The following is a 22,212-nucleotide window of genomic DNA, read 5'->3' as shown; positions in this document are numbered from 1 at the left end:
ATTCTTGTACTTCTATCTTTGTGAGGGCCCTCATTGTAATAGTTAATTCCCTTGCAAGGTTATAATAGTTTCAAATTTTTTATTAGTTTTAGTTTTCATTTTCTTGTGAATTTTTGTTTTCAAATTCAGTTCGTTTTAATTAGTTTTTAGAGTGAGTTTGCTAGTTCTGGTTTAATATATCATTTTTTGAAATGCTTTAGTTTTAGTTTAGATTTTATTTGTTTTAGTGTAATTTTTATTTTTTTTGTAATGGGGTATCTGTTGGGTGGGAGATTAAAAGAGGTCACAGTAAATTTTGCCTTTATTTCCTTTGTGTTATCCATCTTCATTATGTATGAAAAAAGTTGACTAAGACGAAAACGAAGGACATTTTCACTATAATTTTAGTTAGTTTTGTAACCACACAATACAGTTTCAGTTAATTATCATCATCACATGTAACCTTAACCCTTGAAACAAAGTCTGAAATCTCAAAAAAGCCTTTAAAGAAGTGAGGACCGGCCGAAATGTCCTCACTTTGCAAAAATGTCCTCACTCACACATACACACACACACACCTGTGACTACCTGTGCTGCTACATTCTGTGTCTCGTGTTTCTAACCTGCTGATGCTGGAGCTGATACTGCCTTCAGGAATTCCTCCCACACACACTCACACTTTCCTCCTCCATGAATCTGTGTGTAGTTTCTGCTGTGTGTAGTTAGAGTGTGTGTAGCCTGTGTGTGTGACAGTCTCAGTTACTGATGTCTTCAGGGGGAGGAGAGTGAAACAGACTGAGCTGTGTGTCTTTGTTCCTCAGGAGCAACAAGGGAGCGGTGGGGAACTCTGTCACCACCATCCTGCACAACAACTACTCTGAGAAGCCGCTGACGCCCAAGAGCTCCAACCAGAGACCCTCCTTCAAGTACGACCTCACATCAACTCAGCCTGGGTTTAAATAAAGATGTCTGTTGTGTTAACCCATTGAGGCCTAAAATGCCTGTAAAACCTCTGGGCGATTTTTAAAATCAGCCCCTAAAACCTGAAGTTTTTCTGGAAATTCAACAGAGGTGTCAACGCTTCTACTAAATAATAGATTTTTCCGCCTCTGCAGATAGACATGAAATTCAAAAAGTATTTGAGAGCTTATCCAAATACTACAAAACGACGTATCCGCTTTCCAGGCTTCAATGGGTTAATGTGAGCCTGTTAGTGGAGCTGTCACCATAACACATTTTTAGGATGATATATTCTCCCAGAAACTATCAGGATAAACAATAGTATCATTGTATCGATGTTGTTTTAGTTTTATAACCATATAAGAGCATAAAAATTATACATAATATAATAATACATCCTTTTACACAGCAATGAATTTTTAAATCTCAAGAATATTAAACATTGGAATTGAAATGTGGAAAAGAAATATTAAAATATCCTAGAAAAATAACACGTAAATTAATAAACTACAATCAAACAAATAAAAAAATAGACTTTCAGGCTCTGTTAACAGAAAAATGCACTGAGATAATCATTATGTGTTATATTATTTATATTGTAAATAACATATAAACAGCAGGAATGGCTGCTTATATATAGTATATGAATATAGTTTTTTTTTTCCGGCAATTCGTGCTGCCTGTCATTTGCAGCTTTACTTTAAACACAACACAAAAAAGCTTAATAAGTCAATATATCTTGTCTATTTTTATATATGGAACGTCGATATAGTAGTTATCATGACAGGCCTTCCTGTAGTGTTTATCAGCTGTTTGTGTGTCTGCTGCAGAGAGGATTCGTGGCTGTAGAGTTGAGGTTATTTTTAGGGATCTGGTGTGAATCTTTTTACAGTTTCCTCTCATGTTTTCCTTGCAGCAACATCCTGAAGGCCACAGCCAACGACGAGGTGTCACAAGACAACAGCTCGCTCACTAAGTCCCAGAAGAACTTCTCCTCTGCGTCTTCCGCCTCAAACAACAGGTCTCCGGTGTCGGCGCAGCGCGGCAGCCCCGTCCCGTCCCGCCGCAGGGAGGTGACGGAGGAGGAGGCGGAGAGGTAAGACCTCCTCACCGCTCCCTTGCCCTCATTTATCAAAACAGCATACAACAGAAAGTGAGCGAAAAGTGGCTGTACGATCATTTCTACAAGGCTCGGCATTTATCAGTCTGGATGTGAGCGGACCAACCATTGTTGGCCAAAAAAAGAGAGAAATATCATAATAGAGCCGCATACCTTATTTTGAGCCTTACTATGAAGATGAAACAGCCTACTAAGTCTAAATGAACTTACCCATAATATTAATAAGTCATAATGTACTGAATATACGTAAGCTGAATAGCAAAATATCTTTCAAGTGCCATTTGAGAATGCACTATTTAAATTTGTGAGTAGGGAATGGACTGTATGAATATAATACTTGTGAATTTAATAACTTATTTGAATAATTTCTGATGATTTTTAATGATGACAATGTTTCAGTGTTTTTACATTATCACTGTTAAGTGAATTATTTTTATTTACTTTTTGGACCCCAGGAAGACTAGCTCGTCCCATTTTGGTGACAGCGAATGTTGATCCTTTGAACAATTAAAAATGAACAATAATGAACATTTATTAGTTCGATTTTGTCAGAATGCAGCCAGGACCCAAGTGCAAATGAGTGGCCAGAATTGAAGGAAAAACTCAAAACTAGGCTTAATGTTGGCAAAATTCAGAGCCTTAGTCTTTATTACTCTATGGTGCACATTTTAGTTGACTAAAGTGTAAAAATAACATTAAATGTAATTCAGGAATACAAATTGCTTTGGGCCTACACCAACAAATCAAATGAATATTATTATTATTATTATTATTTGTCACAGCCACAGGAAGCCACTGTAGATGGCCTGAAAAGCCACATTTTTTTAATGGTGACAAACCAAAGCATGTTTAGGCTGCATCATTTATCACTAAAACATCATTAAAGATAAATACACCCTGCGACCATGAAATTCTTTAACCAGAATACTAGCTGAGGATATTAAATGTTGTTGTCTTCTGTTATTTACCGTTATCCTGCTGGACACCGGAGCTTCAGTGTCTCCTCCACCAGCGGTGGTGCCCGAATAGAAACATTTCCAATCAGCCACACGCTCCTCTGACTGGGACAGAATTCTGACTAAATGTAAAGAAGTGAATAATATCTCTCCATCATAATAATAATAATAATAATAATAATAATAATAACAATATTTGGATATTTTAGAGGCTATTAGGCTTTATATATCAAGATGTATAAATGAAATATTCCAACCTCACCAGGAGTTGAATGCTCCACTGCTACTCTGCTGACAGCACCACTGATTTCCTTCCTTTTCACTTTTTATGCTGCCAAACAAAACAGGTTTGTTCTGCTGTAGCTGTTTGCCGTCAGCATTTCACTTTCTGCCTCTGAGAAATTCCTCTTCTTTTGGAATTAAAACTCACTTTAAAACATTGTTTACCTCCTGGCTGCAGCCAAAAAGCTGTGAAAACTTTTAAGTCTGTGCTCCAAATGTAAAATATTCAGTGAACTTGTTTGAGTTTATAACTATAAGTACTTTTATTTCATAAACCTCCGTCGCTGCGTATATCTGTAATATGTCTGTTCCCTCCTGTTGTTATTTGTAACGGTGCACTTTGCTAATAAAGTTGACTTTAGGGAGGAAAATCCTCTTTTTGGCGATATTGCGTCCTTCGGTGTCGTAAACTCTCCAGGCGAGCCATCTGAATCGGATGTATATTATATATATATATTATATATATTATGGCGTGTAATTTAAATGACGCTTGTTTTGAGCCGCCACATTTATCAACAGCCGATCATTCTCACGATGTGATTGTAGATACGAACGTTTGATAAATCCCACGTGAACCCTGTCATAAGACGAAATATACACTCAGATCTGCTCTCCTTTCTATGCTGGTTTGATAAATGAGGGCCACTCCCTGTGTTTACTCCACCAATCGGCTGCTCTGACTCACAGCTCCTCCTCTGTGTCTGCAGGTTCATCCAGCAGGTGAACCAGGCCGCCGTCACCATCCAGCGCTGGTACAGACGCCACGCCCACAGAAAGCACGCCAACCAGGCCGCGCTCAAACGACTCCTCGCCAGTAAAAGAAAGGTCTCCGCTCCCCCCCGCCCCTCCTCACCTTCTCCTCTCCTCAGTCTGACCTGGTCTCTGTACTAACTCCTCCCTTTGTGTCCTGTAGGAGTGGGAGGAGAGGACGGAGGAGGACAGACGTCTGGAGCAGCAGCAGAAGAAGGACGAAGACAGGAAACGCATTCGTGAGGAGAAAGCTCGCCTGGCCCGCCTGGCTGCCATCCAGGTGACACCTCACGTTTACTGTCTGCAGCTTCAATCAATCAAATCAAATCAAAATTCCTTTATTTATCCCCGAGGGAAGATTCAGTGAGTCTGTTAGCTTTGTTAGAATGAGACAGCCTGATTGCTGTAGGAGAGAAGGATCTTTTGTATCTCTCCGTCCTGAAACGGAGAGAGAGGAGCCGTCCACTGCTGTTTTTTTGGTCCATAAAGGTTTTGTGTAGCAGATGATCCGGGTATTTCAAGATGGCCTCGAACATGTTGACAGGTCATCTCTCCACCACCTCCTCCAGTGTGTCCAACCTGGCTCCAACCACAGAACCAGCTCTTTAGACCAGTCTGTCCAACCTCCTTGCATCTCTGTGTGTGATGCTGCCTCCCCAGCAGACTGCAGCATAAAACAACACACTACCACCACAGACTGATAAAACATCTGCAGCATCTTAATACAGATGTCCAGAAATCTGAGCTTCCTTAAGACAAAGAGGGCGGCTCTTCCCCTTTTTGTAGGGAGCGTCTGTAATTAGGGACCAGTCCAACTTATTACCCAGATAGACACCTAGATCAGGGATGGGCAACTTAAATGCTGAAGGGGGCCACAATTTTTCATGGACTACCACAGGGCCACATATAGGACCGTGCACTTAACTAGATATGATGAAACTGCAATTTTAAATATGTTTACAGTGCAGAAACTTAACATATTTCATGTTCAAATGCATTTATAACAATATAAATAGGAATACAAAAGGTTTGAAGCAAATAAAAAATAACCACTTAGTGTGATTTCTTTTTTTTTTCAGTGCAAGAACAGCAGACCAACATTAATTGCAAGAAGTAATTTTGTGCATTTTTACACTGCACTTTTAAGATTTCATGCTCAAATGCATGTAGTTGTACTGAGGGCCACTTTAAGTGAGGGTGTGGGACGTATGCGGCCCCCGGGCCTCCAGTTGCCCATCATGTAGCACAGATTCTACCCTGAGTCAAACATTTGAATGAGTGTCTCCCTCTGCTGGTGTGTCCCAGGAGCTGCAGCAGCAGAGAGCCCAGCGGGGTGCAGAGGTGCAGCCTGCAGCTGAGGTGCAGCAGGACGGTGTGAGGCAGGCTGCTGCAGCTGGACGCAGCAGGAAACCTCCCAGGATCTCTCTGAGCAACAAGAGTCCAGCCTCCCCGAGCAACAACAGCCCCCTGTCCCCCACAGACCTCAAGGCCAAGAACACAGGTGAGTCTCCTCTGGCTGCAGATGCACCTGGATATTCAGTCACACAGTGACTTTTTTAATAATGAGTCGGCCTGTCACCATAACACATATTTTAGGACGATATATTTTCCCAGAAACTATCAGGATAAATGACACTATTGTGGTATCTATGTCGTTTTAGTTTTAACACCATATTAGAGCATAATAAGTACATCCTTTTACACATCGATGTATTTTTAGATCTGGAGAATATTAAACATTGGAATTGAAATGTGGAAAAAAATTATTAAAATGTCCTAGATAAATAAAACATAAATAAATAAACTACAACCAAAACAAATAAAGTAGACTTTCAGGCTCTGTTCACAAAACATTGCAATGAGATAATCATTATTTATTATTTTATTTTATTATCAAAATAACGTATAAACAGCTGGAATGGCTGCTTTTTTTCTGCAAATCGTACTGCTTGTCAAACATTTGCAGCTTTACTTTAAACACAAAAAAGCACAAAAAGTCACACATGTAAAGGACAATATATTGAGTCCAGAAAAAACTATCGTGTCCATTTTTTTATATCGAACGATAAGTAGATATAGTAATTATGGTGACAGGCGTAATATTGAGCTTAGATAAAGTAAAACATAGTTCATTGTGTTTCATCAGACTCCAACCTGAACGTGGTGGCTGACCTCGGGGAGCTGACCTTCAGAGCCGTCTCTCCTGCTCCCTCCAACCACAGGAGCTCCCAGTGTTCTCAGGTAAACTCCTCCTCACCTCCTCCTGTCTCCTCCTGTCTCCTCCTGTCTCCTCCTGACTCCTCCTGTCTCCTCCTGCCTCCTCCTCACCTCCTCCTCTCCAGTCTCCTCCAGTCTCCTCCTCTCCTCCTGTCTCCTCCTCACCTCCTCCTCTCCAGTCTCCTCCAGTCTCCTCCTCTCCTCCTGTCTCCTCCTCACCTCCTCCTCTCCAGTCTCCTCCTGACTCATCCTGCCTCCTCCAGTCTCCTCCTGTCTCCTCCAGTCTCTTCCTGTCTCCTCCTCTCCTCCTGTCTCCTCCTCAACTCCTCCTCTCCAATCTCCTCCAGTCTCCTCCTGTCTCCTCCTCACCTCCTCCTCTCCAGCCTCCTCCAGTCTCCTCCTCTCCTCCTCACCTCCTCCTCTCCAGTCTCCTCCTGCCTCCTCCTGTCTCCTCAAGTCTCCTCCTGTCTTCTCCTGTCACCTCCTCTCTCCTCACCTCCTCCTGTCTCCTGTCTGCTCCTCTCCTCCTGTCTCCTCCTCTCCCTGAGCCCTGAACCCTGATGCTAACACCTCCTCTGTGTCTCTGCAGGATCAGGAGGACAGAGTGGAGACAGACGTCTGTCCCGATCAGCAGCAGCAGAGCGACAGGAAGTTAATCCGTAAAGAGAAAGCTCGATTGGCCCGCCTCGCTGCTGCACAGGAGAGCTCAGAGGTACGCACAATGTTAAAGGGTTAATACAGCGATTTAAAGAGATCAGTGAAGAGTCTGTCATTGGCTGATGTCTCCCTCTGCTGGTGGAGGCTCTTCCTGCACCCTGATGTCTCACAGCTCTGTCCCCTGTCTCCCTCTGCTGGTGTGTCCCAGGAGCTGCAGCAGCAGAGAGCCCAGCGGGGTGCAGAGGTGCAGCCTGCAGCTGAGGTGCAGCAGGACGGTGTGAGGCAGGCTGCTGCAGCTGGACGCAGCAGGAAACCTCCCAGGATCTCTCTGAGCAACAAGAGTCCAGCCTCCCCGAGCAACAACAGCCCCCTGTCCCCCACAGACCTCAAGGCCAAGAACACAGGTGAGACAGAACCTCTTCACATCCATTTAAATGGAAACGTCTCTATTTCTCAACCTGAATTTTATTCTACCAAATTTTGTCTCCTTCTGAAACCTGAAGAGGTGAAAGGTTGGAGAGAGGAGAGCTAGAAGAGTTTGTTGTGTTGCTGTACAGAAAGCTTTGTGTTTTCTAAATTATATTGTTGGATGTTTAACTGATTTTGACAATGTGTAAGAGTCCATATGAAAATTCAGACAGGACTTCTGTGAGACTTGGTCAGACCGGATCAAGTCAAAGCCAAAGATATATATACATATATACAAACATATTTTAGGACATACAGTCATGGAAAATGATGAGACCACCCTGTTTTCTTCAGTTTCTTTTTCATTTTATGGCTGGTACAACTAAAGGTACATTTATTTGGACAAATATAATGATAACAACAAAAATAGCTGATACGAGTTTAATTTAAGAGCTGATATCTAGACATTTTCCATGGCTTTCTTGATCATGATTTTGGTTATTATCAATAAAACCATGTTAAATGTCAGATATCAGCTCTTAAATTAAACTCTTATCAGCTATTTCTGTTGTTATCCTTGCATTTGTCCAAACAAATGTACCTTTTGTTGTACCAGCCATTAAAATGAAAAAGAAACTTAAGAAAACAAAGGTCTAATTATTTTTTCCATGACTGTAGAGTCCTTTCTGTACTGCTGTCAGACACTTTTGATAATAATCTGAGCCTGTCAGCTGCAAAAACAAACTGTAAGTGTACGTACAGTGACAGGTCACAGCTGCAGCGCTCTGCAGAACACTGCACCAGGTTCACTCTGACACAGAAACAGCTGGAAAAGTTTCCCTTTAAGGTGGTGCAGAATGAAAACGGAGTCTGTGAGAAACCCTGTCATAACTGTAATCACTGTAATAAGTGTAATAACTGTAATGATTATATTTCCAGACTCTAATCTGAATGTTGTGGCTGAGTTCAGTGAGCTGTCCAGCTTCAGAGCGGTGTCTCCTGCTCTGTCTCACTGCAGAGGCTCCCAGTGTTCTCAGGTCAGTGAAACCATCAGATACGAACAGAGACGAACAGAGAGAAACAGAGACGATCAGAGACAAACAGAGACGATCAGAGACAAACAGAGACGATCAGATACGAACAGAGACGATCAGAAACGACCGGAGACAAAGAGAGACGATCAGAGACAAACAGAGACGATCAGAGATGATCAGAGATGAACAGAGACAAACAGACGATCGGAGACAAACAGAGACAATCAGAGATGAACAGAGACAATCAGAGACGATCAGAGACAAACAGACGATCAGAGACAAACAGAGACGATCAGAGACAAACAGAGACAATCAGAGACGATCAGAGACAAACAGACGATCTTAGGTTTTATTTTTAGGTTTTATTTTATTTGCACAGTTAGAATTACATAAAATGACAAAGATAACATATAATGTAAAGTGCAGGGAGAGGCAGAAAACCCAGATGGGCTTATTTAAACCCTCCACCTAAAATTTCATTAGAAAGTAATAAACTGAATCTTCTGTTGCTTCTGTCCTCAACATGTCTGTCCTCTGTCCTCTGGCTGTTCCAGGAGATCCTGCAGCGCTCCGTGAGCGTGGAGGACCAGAGACAGGGAGCTCTGTCCAGCAGGGCTCAGTCCAAAACCACCCTGAACGAGCTGCTGGACACCCTGAAGCTGCTGGAGGAGGAGCCCCAGAGGCTGACGGAGCCCAAGAGCTACAGGAAGGAGAAGTACGCCTGGATCGACGAGGTGAGACTCTTTATTCTGCAGTGCTGATCTGCAGCTGGAGGCTCTCCTCTCTTTAACCTGCACCTCCTCTCTTTAACCTGCACCTCCTCTGTTTACCCTGCACCTCCTCTGTGTCTCCACAGGACGGAGACTCCACCTCTCTGACCACTGATAACCTGGAGCGCCACGGCCAGCTGAGCCTCCACCCGGCGCTGCCTGACGGGGGCGCTCTGCTGTCCGAAGCCAAGCTGCAGAGCATCATGAGCTTCCTGGACGAGATGGAGAAGTCTGAGCAGGAGAGGCCTCGCTCCGTGACCTCGGGGTCTCACCGAGAGGTCAGCCTCGCCTCCTTCTGTTCCTCCTTCTGTTTCTCCTCCTGCAGGTTAATGACGAGGTGCAGGAACACAACGTGACTCTCTCTCTTTGTGTTGTCAGGCCGTGATGTCGGAGGAGGAGCTGGGCGGCGTGGAGCAGGCGTCCGCCACCGCCGCCGAGCTCAGTGGCTCCATGATGAGGATCAAACTGGAGCTGGAGGAGAAGAAACGCACTGTGAACATGCTGCAGACGGCTCTGGTGGGACACACAAAACAATAACACATATTATCTAACACAACAACACCGTTCATGTTATGATGACTCTGGAGGCCTGGGGCCTCATGTATTAAAGAGTGTGTAGCTTTCATACTGAAAGATGACGTACTCCCAAAACTAGAAAAGTACGTACTAGGGCTGTCAGCGTTAACGCGTTAATCGAGATTAGATTAATGCAATCCATAACGCGTTCATTTTTTTTAATCGCATTTTAATCTATGTTACTTTATTCCTCTTAATACTTGGAAGTTGTTTCCTGCCTCTAAGCCATGGTTTCATGACCACACTGTTGTAGCATTTTGCTTAAGTTGTTTTTGTATTTTTTATTTTGAAATAGACAAGTGGTACTTTATTTGAAAAACTGTATTAGAAGTAGACAGTGTATTAAGTCCGTCTACATGGCACTTTTTTGAAAGAAAATACAAAAGGTCAAAAAGGAAATTCTTTCTTTGTGTTCATTTGATTCCCATTTAAGACACAATGGTAACAAATGATTTACATTATGGGCTTAAAACTGCCTTTAAATGCGAAATAACACAATTTTAAACATGTAATTCAAAACGCGATTAATCGCGATTAACTATGGAAATTCTGCGATTAATCGCGATTTAAAAAATTAATCATTTGACAGCCCTAGTACGTACACAAACTCACCTCCACATGTATCAAACTGTGCTCAGCCAGGTTCTGCACCTTTCCTTCATACATCCCAATCAGCGGGGAACTGAGCGCACATGCACCGTTGTTATTCGCTCCTCCAGAACCGATAGAGCAGCAAGTGCGTAATGCATTCCAAAATCGTTTTTCCGCATCAGTTTATAAGCCACTTTGCCTATACCTTGTTGTCCCAATTAAACATCACATACGGGATCAAATATGCACCACACCTGACTTATGCTGAAAGGATTTCCCACATGTTTTTTCTCCGAGGAGAGGGATCTGTGCGTCACGGATCGCTGTGCACCTGCAGCGTTAACATCTCCATGTTAAAGCAAAGGGGAAACAACCTGCCATCAGGACTTTGACACAGTGATTAAGGCTTAATGTTATCTGTGAGAGATTTGTTTCACTATATTGCGCTCCATATTAATCAGAATCAGAAATACTTAGTGATCCCCGGAGGGAAATATACAGACTTAAAAATATATACAATCTTAAAAAACACACAGACTTCAATATACTGTTATTGCACAATTAAGCACCAGTACGCAATATAAAATATAATATAATATAATAATAGATGATAAAAATCATATTTAGATCGGGTCATTGAGGATGGAAACGGCATTTTACTCCATTGTCAGAGAGCTATAAACTGTAAACACAAAGCCAGTTGGTGTAGTTTTAGTTTAGATGTGAAACATGTTTTAAATAGAGCATGAAGACAGTATTTTCTGCCAAACAAACAGCGTACGCAGTGTTGATACACAAGGCCCCGGTTTTTCCTCGGCTTGTTTGTTATGGCAGCAGGATCTCTACCCCCTCCTCCTCCTCCTCCTCCTCCTCCTCCTCCTCCTCATCCTGTTATTTTTGACAGCAATAGATTACATATAGTTCTTTCTTTATCCCTGATGGTCTGAAATCTCTTAAGTTTCTAAGTGTCTCCAGTCCTCTGAATGTGTTGTTTCTGTAGAAGCTGATACTAATGATGTTCCTGCTGTGTGGTTCAGGCCCAGCAGAGGGAGCTGACAGTCAGACATGTGAAGGAGACGGAGAAGGAGCTGAACAGGAGCTTCCAGCAGCAGAAGGAGCAGTATGAAGCCACCATCCAGAGACACCTGGCCTTCATCGACCAGGTGGGTCCTCTGACGCTCCGACAGGCTGCAGCTCTCTGTCTGCCTCAGCTCTGAATACATTGTGTCTGTTTGACCTGTTGCCCTCAGGGAGGCCTTACAGGTGCATCAGGTCCAAAACAAACAGATTCAAAAACAGTTTCTTCCCAAAAGCAATAACCACCCTGAACTCACATATGCACTGATTTCACACATGGACACACAGACTCTCTTCCTGTGCATTATTTTTTTAATGTACAATACCTGGCAATGTGTAATATTTGTCCTTCAATGTGCAATATATTTATGGGTAACACTGTATAGCAGGGATGGGCAACTTAAATGCTGGAGGGGGCCACAATTTTTCATGGACACTACCACAGGGCCACATATAGGACCGTGCACTTAACCAGATATGATGACACTGCAATTTTAAATATGTTTACAGTGCAGTAACTTAACATATTTCATGCTCAAATGCATGTAGAACAGTATAAATAGGAATACAAAAGGTATAAAAAAAATAACCACTTACTGTGATTTCTTTTTTTTGTGCAAGAACAGCAGACCAACATTAATTGCAAGAAGTAAATTTGTGCATTTTTACACTGCATATTTAAGATTTCATGCTCAAATGCATGTAGTTGTACTGAGGGCCACTTCAAGTGAGGGTGCGGGCCGTATGCGGCCCCCGGGCCTCCAGTTGCCCTTCGCTGCTGTATAGCATCATTTCTGCTTTGGCAAATTGAAGACTGTGCACATCACCTGCCTGTCTTGCCCATGTTTATATTATATTGTATAGATTTTCTTTACATATACTTGCTTATGTTTATATTGTATATTTTTATATTATATATATTTTATTTACTGTTGCACTGCTTGTTGGAGTCAGTTTTTAATCTCATTGTACCTGCATATAGTGACAATAAAGGCATTCTATCTATTCTATTCCAGCTGATCAATGATAAGAAGGCTCTGAGCGAGCGCTGTGAAGGCGTGCTGGGAGAACTGAAGCAGGTGGACCAGAAGTACACCAAGAAGATCTCCCAGATGCAGGAGCAGCACGACATGGTGAGAGCTGCTGCTGCTGCTGCTGCGTCTGTTTCATCCAGCTGTCAGCTCGCTGTCCTGCAGAGCTTCTGTTTAACTCTCCTCTCTTCTTCTTCTTCTTCTTCTTCTTCTCTGTCCTGACTCTTTACGTTCCTCCTGGCTTTAGGTGTGGCAAATTCTGGGTCCCTTGTGTGAGGTAACTTTTTTCTCCTCTAACTCGTTCCTCCTCGGCACGATCGTCTCTCACTCTGCCTCCTTTCCCCTCCATCCTTCTGAGGGACGGTCTGTCTGCATGTGAGTCTCTCACCCTCATCTCATCTCAATTATCTTATTCATCTCATTCATCTCATCCATCTCATCCATCTTATCGTCCTCCTCATTCACCTCATCTCATTTATCTCATTCATCTCATTTATCTCATTCATCTCATTTATCTCATTCATCTCATTCATCTCATTTATCTCATTTATCTCATTTATCTCATTCGTCTCATTCATCTCATCCATCTCATTTATCTCATTCATCTCATTTATCTCATTCATCTCATTCATCTCATTCATCTCATTTATCTCATTCATCTGATTCATCTGATTCATCTCATTTATCTCATTCATCTCATTCATCTCATTTATCTCATTCATCTCATTTATCTCATTCATCTCATTTATCTCATTTATCTCATTCATCTCATCCTCCTCATTCATCTCATTCATCTCATCCTCTTCTCATTCATCTCATTTATCTCATTCATCTTATTTATCTCATTTATCTCATTAATTTGATTCATCTGATTCATCTCATTTTTTCTCATTTATCTCATTCACCTCATTCACCTCATTCATCTCATTTATCTCATTCATCTCATCCATCTTCATTTCATTCATCATGTGTCAGCTTTCCTCCTCTTTTTCTTATCTCGATGTAATAACAAGTAAACCCTCTGAATGTGTCACAGTGAACAAGTGAACAATTTAAAGAAGACAAGACTCCAAAACTCACACTCCTCCTCCTCCTCCTCCTCCTCCTCCTCCTCCTCCTCTCTCCTCCTCCTCCTCTCTCCTCTCTCCTCCTCCTCCTCCTCTCTCCTCCTCCTCCTCCTCCTCCTCCTCCTCCTCTTCAGGAGATCAAGAAGCTGAAGGAGCTGATGAGTGCTACAGAGAAGATCCGGAGGGAGAAATGGATTGATGAGAAAACCAAGAAGATCAAAGAGATCACAGTGAAAGGTAGAGAGACTTTAAAGTCATTTATGTCAGTGAGGATCATTTTACTCTCATCAGATGCTCCTCAGCAGGACACATGTTGTCTCTGTCTCACTCTGTTACATCTGTCAGAGACAGTAAATTGTTTTGTCAGTTCATCAGTTGGTTGTTGTATTTATGGCCTTTTAGCTCTTTAAACTCCTGCAGCTCTGTGGAAGCAGCTCAATCAGGGAGAGCTCAAACATCTAAATATTTGTCTCATGGCTTCACAGTTTAATGTTTTTTTGCAGGATCTGGTAAATGCAAACACTTTGTTGTTGGACACATTTTAAATGAGTGATTTTGATGAAATATCACAATATTAATCTGATTTAGTTCAGTTATGTTTCCTGGGGGAAGCTTTTGTCACAGATAATTTGTTCCAGGACCGTCAGAAATGTGAAAATCTGAAATTTCTGTTTTACAGTTTCAAGGTCTGATAAAAGCTGTCAGTCATTCTGGTGTTTTTGTTTGTTCTCGGTTGGTTCAGAGGGCGAAGGGCAGCCTGAACACAGAGGGACAGGTTTAGTTTCTGAGCTGCTTGGTGTAAAGTCACAGACAGCTGTGAGTGTTTGTTCAGTCCCAGGCTGCAGAGCTGTGACCTGAGACAAACCCTCCTGACAGTAATCTGACTCAGGCATTAAAAAAAGAACATGAATCATCCCACGTCTCTCCTGCAGGTCTGGAGCCAGAGATCCAGAAGCTGATCTCCAAGCACAAACAGGAGCTGAAGAAGCTGCGGACGCTGCACGAGGCGGAGCTGCTGCAGGCGGACGACCGCGCCGCGCAGCGATACGTCCGGCAGACTGACGAGCTCCGGCTGCAGCTGGAGAGGGAGAAGGAGGAGCAGTGTCAGAGGGAGAGGGAGCTCGCCAAGCAGAGGTACACAAAACATCCTGGACACATCCAGGATCTCACTCAGCTCTCTGCACAGGAAGCTTTACAGTAAACTCTCACACAAAAACAGGCTGAGAGACATTAGTCCAATCCAAACAGTTTATTTAACACGCTGCAGGAGCGAAAACAGCAGCACTCAGAGACTGGAGCTTAATGAGTCACAATACATGGAGCTTTACGTTAATTAGTCCACAGGGTTTAAAGTATTCCGGCACGGACCTCAAAAACCTGTTGATGCGGGATATTGTCAAGCCCCTCCCTCAAACTGCTACTGTCCAATCGTAACTATGCACACACAATGACGTCACGCTCCGGCCGCCAATCAGACACTCAGATCGGTCAAACCTCCACAGACTCATGGACTAAACTTTGATAATCTACCTGTGTGTGTGTTCTCACTTTGTTTATTTCATGTACCAGCTTCTAAATCTGAGTCGACATTTACTCCACAAAATAATGACACAAAGTTTATTTTGATTTGGGAATCACTAGCCTAGCTAGCCTAGCCACTACCCACAACCCACAACCCCAACCCCAGCAGAAAAAAGTTCAGGCTCAGGATTTTTTTTTACACTTTAAGCCCTGTAGTCCAACTGTGTGTGTGTGTGTGTGTGTGTGTGTGTAGGTATGAGAAGCAGCTCCAAGAAGAGGAGCTGTCCCTGCAGCAGCAGAGGAGGCGTCTCTATAAGGAGGTGTCTGAGGAGAAGGAGAGGCTAGCCCAGCTGGCTGCACGGTGAGGTCAAAGGTCACCTGTGTGTCTCAGTCTCAGTCCTGCAGGGATTATTAAACACATGGAGCCTTTATTAGTGGAGCAGATTGTGCAAATTATGACTAAAGCATGAAACTTTCTCCATGGTTTCTATAGACCATGAAGTTTAATTTCAGACGTGGAGGCATTTCAGATTTGACAGAATTCCATGTAACAAGGCCAAGTCTCTACCGTTATACCTGAAAAAATGTCCATATACTTGTAGGGTAAGAGTAAATTGAGGCTTTAAACTAAATTTTGTTACAGGACTATGGCTGAGGCAGCAAAAGTATCTTTATTAGAACAAAGATATACATCATTAAAATGCAGAGTGATGGGGAAAAAATAGAAAAATGCACTGAGGTCAACAACCTCTCAAGGTCAAATACAAACTGCCTCCACATCTAAAATACAACCTTTAGAATAGAATAGGTCTTTATTTGTCATTGTCACATGTTAAACGAAATTCAAATATCTTTATTTGGATATGAAGATTAGATGCTGAAACTTTCACGCTGTAGTCATAAAATGCAAAATTGGTTTGCTTATCTGCCACACTATATATACTTCTCCACAGAGAAACAATTGACATTTACAACACAGAGCACTAAATTAAGCTGTTAAATGCAAATTAAAATGACAATAAACAGCCAGAACGTCGCAGTGAGGACTCATATAAAACAGGCACAGTTACACCTGATGATAGCAGCATTTAATGTTTTCATTTCTGCAGATAAGAATGAAACAAAAATCCCATCCTGCAGGTTATTGTTGGGCTTTATAGGACAGTGAATGAGTTGTATGTTTCTAAAGGATCTAAAGGTTGTTGTTGTTGTTGTGTTGTTGTTGTTGTTGTTGTGGTGCAGGCAGCGTGCTGAGCTGGAGGACCTGCGCAGACAGCTGGAGGAGAACAGCTCTCTGGCTGGACGAGCTCTCAGAGACGAGCTGGACAAGAGCAGAGAGGAGCAGGAGAGGAGGCACCAGGTGAGGAGGAGACACACACACACACACACCCACACACACACACACACACACAGACACAAAGACACACACACACACACACACACACACACAACCGGACACACAGACACAGTGTCTCTGTTTATCAGTTATCAGTAGTGAGGTGTTGTTTTCTTGTTGTGTACCAGGTGGAGATGAAGACGTTACAGGAGCGTCTGGACATTGAGAAGCAGACGTGGGAAGAGAACTACAAGAAGAAAGAGGTGAGCTGATCTAATCTCCTGCTCCGTCTTTGTTCAGGTGTGAAACCTGTGAATAGCCTGTAGAAACAGCTCAGCAGTCTGCAGGTAACTGGAGCAGCTTATCGTTGGGTTCTTTGTGCAGCAGTTTCAGATAAACCAATGAAACTTCCCTATCAGTGTGAAAGAACTAAAAATGATCCTTCCTCATTGTGTGGTGACTGGGGCAGGTGGCAGGTTTCCAGCTGTGTTCGCTGCAGAGAGAGAGAGAGAGAGAGACAGACAAAGACAGAGAGAGACCTGAACCTCTCTGACTCTCTCTGAACCTCTCTGACTCTCTGAACCTCTCTGACTCTCTGAACCTCCCTGACTCTCTCTGAACCTCTCTGACTCTCTCTGAACCTCTCTGACTCTCTGAACGTCTCTGACTCTCTGAACCTCTCTGACTCTCTGAACCTCTCTGACTCTCTCTGAACCTCTCTGACTCTCTGAACGTCTCTGACTCTCTGAACCTCTCTGACTCTCTGAACGTCTCTGACTCTCTGAACCTCTCTGACTCTCTGAACCTCTCTGTCTCTCTCTGAACCTCTCTGACTCTCTGAACCTCTCCGAACCTCTCTGACTTTCTCCGAACCTCTCTGACTCTCTCTGAACCTCTCTGACTCTCTCCGAACCTCTCTGACTCTCTCCGAACCTCTCTGATTCTCTCTGAACCTCTCTGACTCTCTCTGAACCTCTCTGAACCTCTCTGACTATCTCTGAACCTCTCTGACTCTCTCTGAACCTCTCTGATTCTCTGAACCTCTCTGACTCTCTCTGACTCTCTGAACCTCTCTGACTATCTCTGAACCTCTCTGACTATCTCTGAACCTCTCTGACTCTCTCTGAACCTCTCTGATTCTCTGAACCTCTCTGACTCTCTGAATGTCTCTGACTCTCTCAGGTCAGTGCTGCTGTGATGGGGAGGACAGAGTCAGTCAGAAACACAAATGTCCACACTGTTAATATGTAAAGAATTAACCAAGAAGAAATAAATAACTGATTTAATTAACCTGGGTGTGTGTGTGTGTGTGTGTGTGTGTGTGTGTGTGTGTGTGTGTAGGAAGCCTGGCTGCTGAGCCGCGAACGCGAGCTAAAAGAAGAGCTGCGGCGAGAACGAGACAAAGAGATCGAACTCGCCATCTGGACGCTGGAGGAGGAAACGAGCAAGGACAAGGAGGAGTGTGAGAGAGCAGCAGACAGCAGGTGTGTGTTTGTGTGTCCGTGTGTGTTACAGATTTGTTTGTTCCCAGTTCATCCTTTGTTTCAGATGTACACATTGTTGTTTGTTGCACAGTTTCTAATATACAGGTCATCTCAATCCATTAGAATATGATGGCAAAGAAGTTGAAGTCAAACAGCCCCAACCAAGTATTGAGTCATAAAGATGGACATGCTTTTCAGAGGCCAACATTTCCATATTAAACATATGTTTTAAGATTGGTCTTTTGTAATATTACATTTTTTGAGGCATTGAATTTTAGCTGTTCATTAAATGTAAGCCATAAACATTTTAATTAGAAGAAATGAAATAAATTAAGACATGACATGTTTCCTTATGTGTGTAATGGATCTATATAATGTGTTATTTCAACTTTTTGAATTGAATTACTGACACAAATAAAAAAAAGTAGGATATTCTGATTTATTGAGATGCATGTGTAAATATGAATGAATAACACTATCTGACGTGTGATTTGTGATTCTGGGCTCTATAAATAAATGAATTGACGTGTTGTCAGGGTGAAGCGTGTGAGGGAGAAGTACGAGTCTGAGCTGAGGGAGCTGGAGCACTCGGAGCGCTCTGCGGTGGAGAAGCAGCAGGAGCTGAGGAAGCTGCAGGTGGAGACGGAGGGAGAGCTGATCAGACTGCAGGCGCTGCTGAGACAGAAGGAGCAGGAGGCAGAGGACGTCACACAGGTACACACAGGATTACATATAATAATGTCTATCATTCACTCGTCCTCTGCTCAGTCTGCAGGACTTCTTTTTTTTTTGTGAACAACTTTTTTATTGCTTTTAAAGACAGAACAAGTACAGCAGTCCGACAAAATCAAAAGGTACATTACAATCAAAATTGAAAATAATAATAATGATAATAATAATGAGATAAATAGAAAAAAAAAAAAAAAAAAAGGACCAGGCGACGACCCCCCACCCCCCCAACTTGGATCTCTATAAAACTCTTACAGGACATGAGAGGCCATGTTCAAGTAATGCAAATAAAAATATTACATAAATATTACAGCAATTCCTTGATCTTATCTGCCATTGTTTGCCATGCTAGAATAGTATCAGCTCCAGCACCGTGCATTCTTGCCACTGAAAGCTCCATATTTATTATGTCAATGCATGTGTTTATCCAATGGGGTTTGGTAACTGTATGTGGAGGTTTCCAGCCTGCAGGACTTCTATAAATATCTGTTTGTTGCAGACGCGGGACAAGCTGGTGGAGGAGCGGCGGCGCCTGGCCGAAGTCATCCGGCAGGAGTTCGCCGAGCGGCTGGTGGTGACGGAGGAGGAGAACCGCAGGATGAAGGTGGAGGTGTCAGAGGTCAGAGCCAGGCTGAGGCTGGAGGTGGAGAGGGTCAGCAGGGAGAAGGAGGAGGAGCTGGCCGAGGTGCACCAGAGGTGAGGAGTCACCATCATTATCTCTGGAGCAAAGAGTTAAAGATACACAGCAACACTTCACTGCTTATTTATCAGCTCATGGACATGTGTGAGGTGGAGCTGTCCTCTTCTGAACATCTGTTTGTTCTGTTGGTCAGAGTGAAGTCTGCCATCCTGAAGAAAGAAGAGACTGTCAGTAACCTCCGGAAGCAGCATGAGGTGAGCAGCATCATGAATACAGGGTTCCTACGGGTGCTTGAAATCCTTGAAAATGCTTAAATTTTAATGTTGTATTTTCAAGGTTTGAAAAGTGCTTGGGTTTTGGGTAAAGTGCTTGAAAACGCTTGAAATTCTTACTATATTTCTCTTGCAGTCTGACTATAGATAATCACATGTTCAATGAAAAAAATAATAAATTGAATATTGAGATTAGCAAACTGTACTTTTGGTTGTTAAAAGTGTAAAACCATCGCTGTCGGTATGGTCGGTGAAATTACCCCTTTTAGCATGTAAGTACTCATCTAAAACATGCAACTTACAACTGTTGTAAGGTCCTGGAAAAGCTTGAAAATGGACCTTGAAAGTCCTTGAAAAGTGCTTATATATTATTATTATTATAATATATCAATAATAATAATAATGGTGATAATAATAATAATAATAATGAGTGACCTCTCTGCTCTGACAGGCGGCTCTGAAGAGGGCCGACCACCTGGAGGCTCTGTGGGAGCAGCAGAGGAAGCAGCTGCTGGAGAAGTGACCCCCCCTCCTCACCCCCCCAGCAGGACTCAACCTGCAGCGCCTGAAGGTCCAACAAGTCTCTGAACCTTCTACCTCATCTGACAAACACAACACTGGGGAAATGCACTGGGCCACGCACACACACACACACACACACATATACACCCCGCCCCCCAGGCATGAAGCAGCGTGTGTTTTGTGACTTCTCTAATAGAAAAGTCTCAGACCAGGAGGTTCAGAGGAACATACTACGGTTCTACTCCCCATTCTTCTCCTTCTTCTCCTTCTTCTCCTTCTTCTCCTTCCTCTCCAGAGGAGTAACTCAGTGTGGGCCCCTCCCCCCTCCATGTTCCCACAGAGCTGCCACAGAAAACACTTCCAGATGTTTCTGGGAGGCCCCGGCTGCTGTAAACTGGAGAGGGTTGGTTGGGGGTTGGGGGGTGCAGCCGGAGATCAGTCAGCGTCAGAGCTGTGGATCCGTCTGCAGCGGGTCCGGGTCCTGCAGCAGGCCCGGGTCCTGCAGCAGGTCCGGGTCCTGCAGCAGGTCCGGGTCCTGCAGCAGGTCTGGGTCCAGGTCCTGCTGTCCCCCTGTTATCTGCTGAGTTTTGTGTGTTTTTCCTCGGTGTCCCTCAGGGCAGAACTAATTACAGGACGAGTCCGCTGCCTCGCTGCAGACGCTCACTCCCTCTCTGCTGATTGGCACGTGTAGAAAACCAAAAACTGATCCAACAGAGTCAGAAGAGACGTAGAGATGCATGTTAGAGAGAAAGAGGGGACAGGACGCAAGTTAGAGGAACAGAGAAGAGAAGACGGTTGATTGTAGAGCAGCTTGGAAGGTTTCTGAATGTTAGAAAGAGAAGAGAAGGAATGTTTATAGAAAATGTTTTTAGGATTAGAGGAGAAAGAGAAGAGACAGAGGAGATGGAGAGGAGACAGAGAGAGGACAGAGAGGGGACAGAGAGAGGACAGAGAGAGGACAGAGAGAGGACAGAGAGGAGACAGAGAGGAGACAGAGAGGAAACAGAAAGAGGAGACAGAGGGAGGACAGAGGATACAGAGAGGAGACATAGGGAGGACAGAGAGGAGACAGAGAGGAGACAGAGGGAGGACAGAGCTGCTCTGTGGGACAAACACAGAAAACTCAGCAACAGCACAGCTAACATCTGAACCTGACAGCTGCACACACACACACACACACACACACACACACACTCTCACTCTCTCTCCCTCTCTCCCTCTCTGTCTTTCTCTCTCTCTCTCTCTGACGTTCTGCTGAGCCCCAGTATATTTATTCCTCCTCTCTTTATTTATTTCTGACCTTCGTCATGTTTCTGCTCACAGATTTTTAGTGTTTAGTCTCTGATCAGAACTCTGTGAACTTTGCTGTCAGTAGACGGTTTGATCAGTACGTCAGGTTCTTCTGACATGAAGGAGTCCCAGAACCATGGGACGGCTCATATGAAGGGTAGCACCACAGCTTTATGGGTAATGTAGTTAGTGAAGGCACATCAGCCACCAGATATTATATAAACCAGACAGAGTGATTCAGAAAGGCAGCAGTCACACACACACTACCTGAGGACTGGACTCTGAAAGTCTGAAAGGCTCTGGTGGACTCTGGAGGACTCTGTTGGACTCTGCTGTACTCTAAAGGACTCTGGTGGACTCTGGTACAGTCTGCTGTACTCTAAAGGATTCTGTTGGACTCTGGTAGAGTCTGCTGTACTCTAAAGGACTCTGGTGGACTCTGGTACAGTCTGCTGTACTATAAAGGATTCTGTTGGACTCTGGTAGAGTCTAATGGACTCAAGTGGACTCTGAAGGACTCTGAAGGACTCTGTATGACTCTGCCGGACTCTGAAGGACTCTGGTGGATTCTGAAATTCTTTGGTGGACTCTGTTGGACTCTAAAAGACTCTGTTGAACTCTAGTGGACTCTGCTGGACTGGTCTGGTCCTGGGCAGAGCGTGCTGTGTGCTGTTGGCCCGTCTACAAGTGCCAACCAGCCTGGCTTTGTGTGTGTGTGTGACTCCACCAGGGTCACCTCAGGTCACAATGGGAGGAATGGTGGCACACACACACACACGTTCCCATTGTGTAGTTTTATAATCTTTGTATAAACCGTTCCAGCTGTGTCCTGATGTTCTGATGTAGGATCAGTTCTTGTTGGTTCATAAACTGTGAAAGATTCTGATGATCTGATCTGAGATCTGATCGTCAGCAACCAGAATAAAGAGACTGCAGCAACACA

The 22,212-nt window shown here is 43.6% G+C and overlaps 1 protein-coding gene across 1 annotated transcript in view; it reads left to right on the top strand.

Moving 5' to 3' along the window:
- Positions 1-22,212, top strand: part of cep131 (centrosomal protein 131) — a 28,322-nt gene extending 6,110 nt beyond the window's left edge. Inside the window, exons 6-30 of the mRNA XM_059325331.1 lie at positions 801-905; positions 1,856-2,035; positions 4,005-4,122; positions 4,211-4,327; positions 5,353-5,548; positions 6,194-6,288; positions 6,854-6,976; positions 7,130-7,325; positions 8,269-8,366; positions 8,918-9,097; positions 9,220-9,411; positions 9,512-9,649; positions 11,338-11,463; positions 12,394-12,510; positions 12,656-12,685; positions 13,610-13,712; positions 14,408-14,609; positions 15,250-15,357; positions 16,239-16,356; positions 16,521-16,595; positions 17,674-17,816; positions 18,353-18,530; positions 19,045-19,241; positions 19,379-19,439; positions 19,909-22,212. Of these exons, the coding sequence (XP_059181314.1) occupies positions 801-905; positions 1,856-2,035; positions 4,005-4,122; positions 4,211-4,327; positions 5,353-5,548; positions 6,194-6,288; positions 6,854-6,976; positions 7,130-7,325; positions 8,269-8,366; positions 8,918-9,097; positions 9,220-9,411; positions 9,512-9,649; positions 11,338-11,463; positions 12,394-12,510; positions 12,656-12,685; positions 13,610-13,712; positions 14,408-14,609; positions 15,250-15,357; positions 16,239-16,356; positions 16,521-16,595; positions 17,674-17,816; positions 18,353-18,530; positions 19,045-19,241; positions 19,379-19,439; positions 19,909-19,980 (3,268 nt within the window). The 3' untranslated portion in view covers positions 19,981-22,212. The remainder of the gene's footprint in view (positions 1-800; positions 906-1,855; positions 2,036-4,004; positions 4,123-4,210; positions 4,328-5,352; positions 5,549-6,193; positions 6,289-6,853; positions 6,977-7,129; positions 7,326-8,268; positions 8,367-8,917; positions 9,098-9,219; positions 9,412-9,511; positions 9,650-11,337; positions 11,464-12,393; positions 12,511-12,655; positions 12,686-13,609; positions 13,713-14,407; positions 14,610-15,249; positions 15,358-16,238; positions 16,357-16,520; positions 16,596-17,673; positions 17,817-18,352; positions 18,531-19,044; positions 19,242-19,378; positions 19,440-19,908) is intronic.

Source organism: Centropristis striata, chromosome 21, assembly GCF_030273125.1.
Source record: "Centropristis striata isolate RG_2023a ecotype Rhode Island chromosome 21, C.striata_1.0, whole genome shotgun sequence".
NCBI lineage: Eukaryota > Metazoa > Chordata > Actinopteri > Perciformes > Serranidae > Centropristis > Centropristis striata.
Note: the sequence above shows the minus strand (reverse complement) of the source record. Positions and strands in the feature narration are given on the sequence as shown.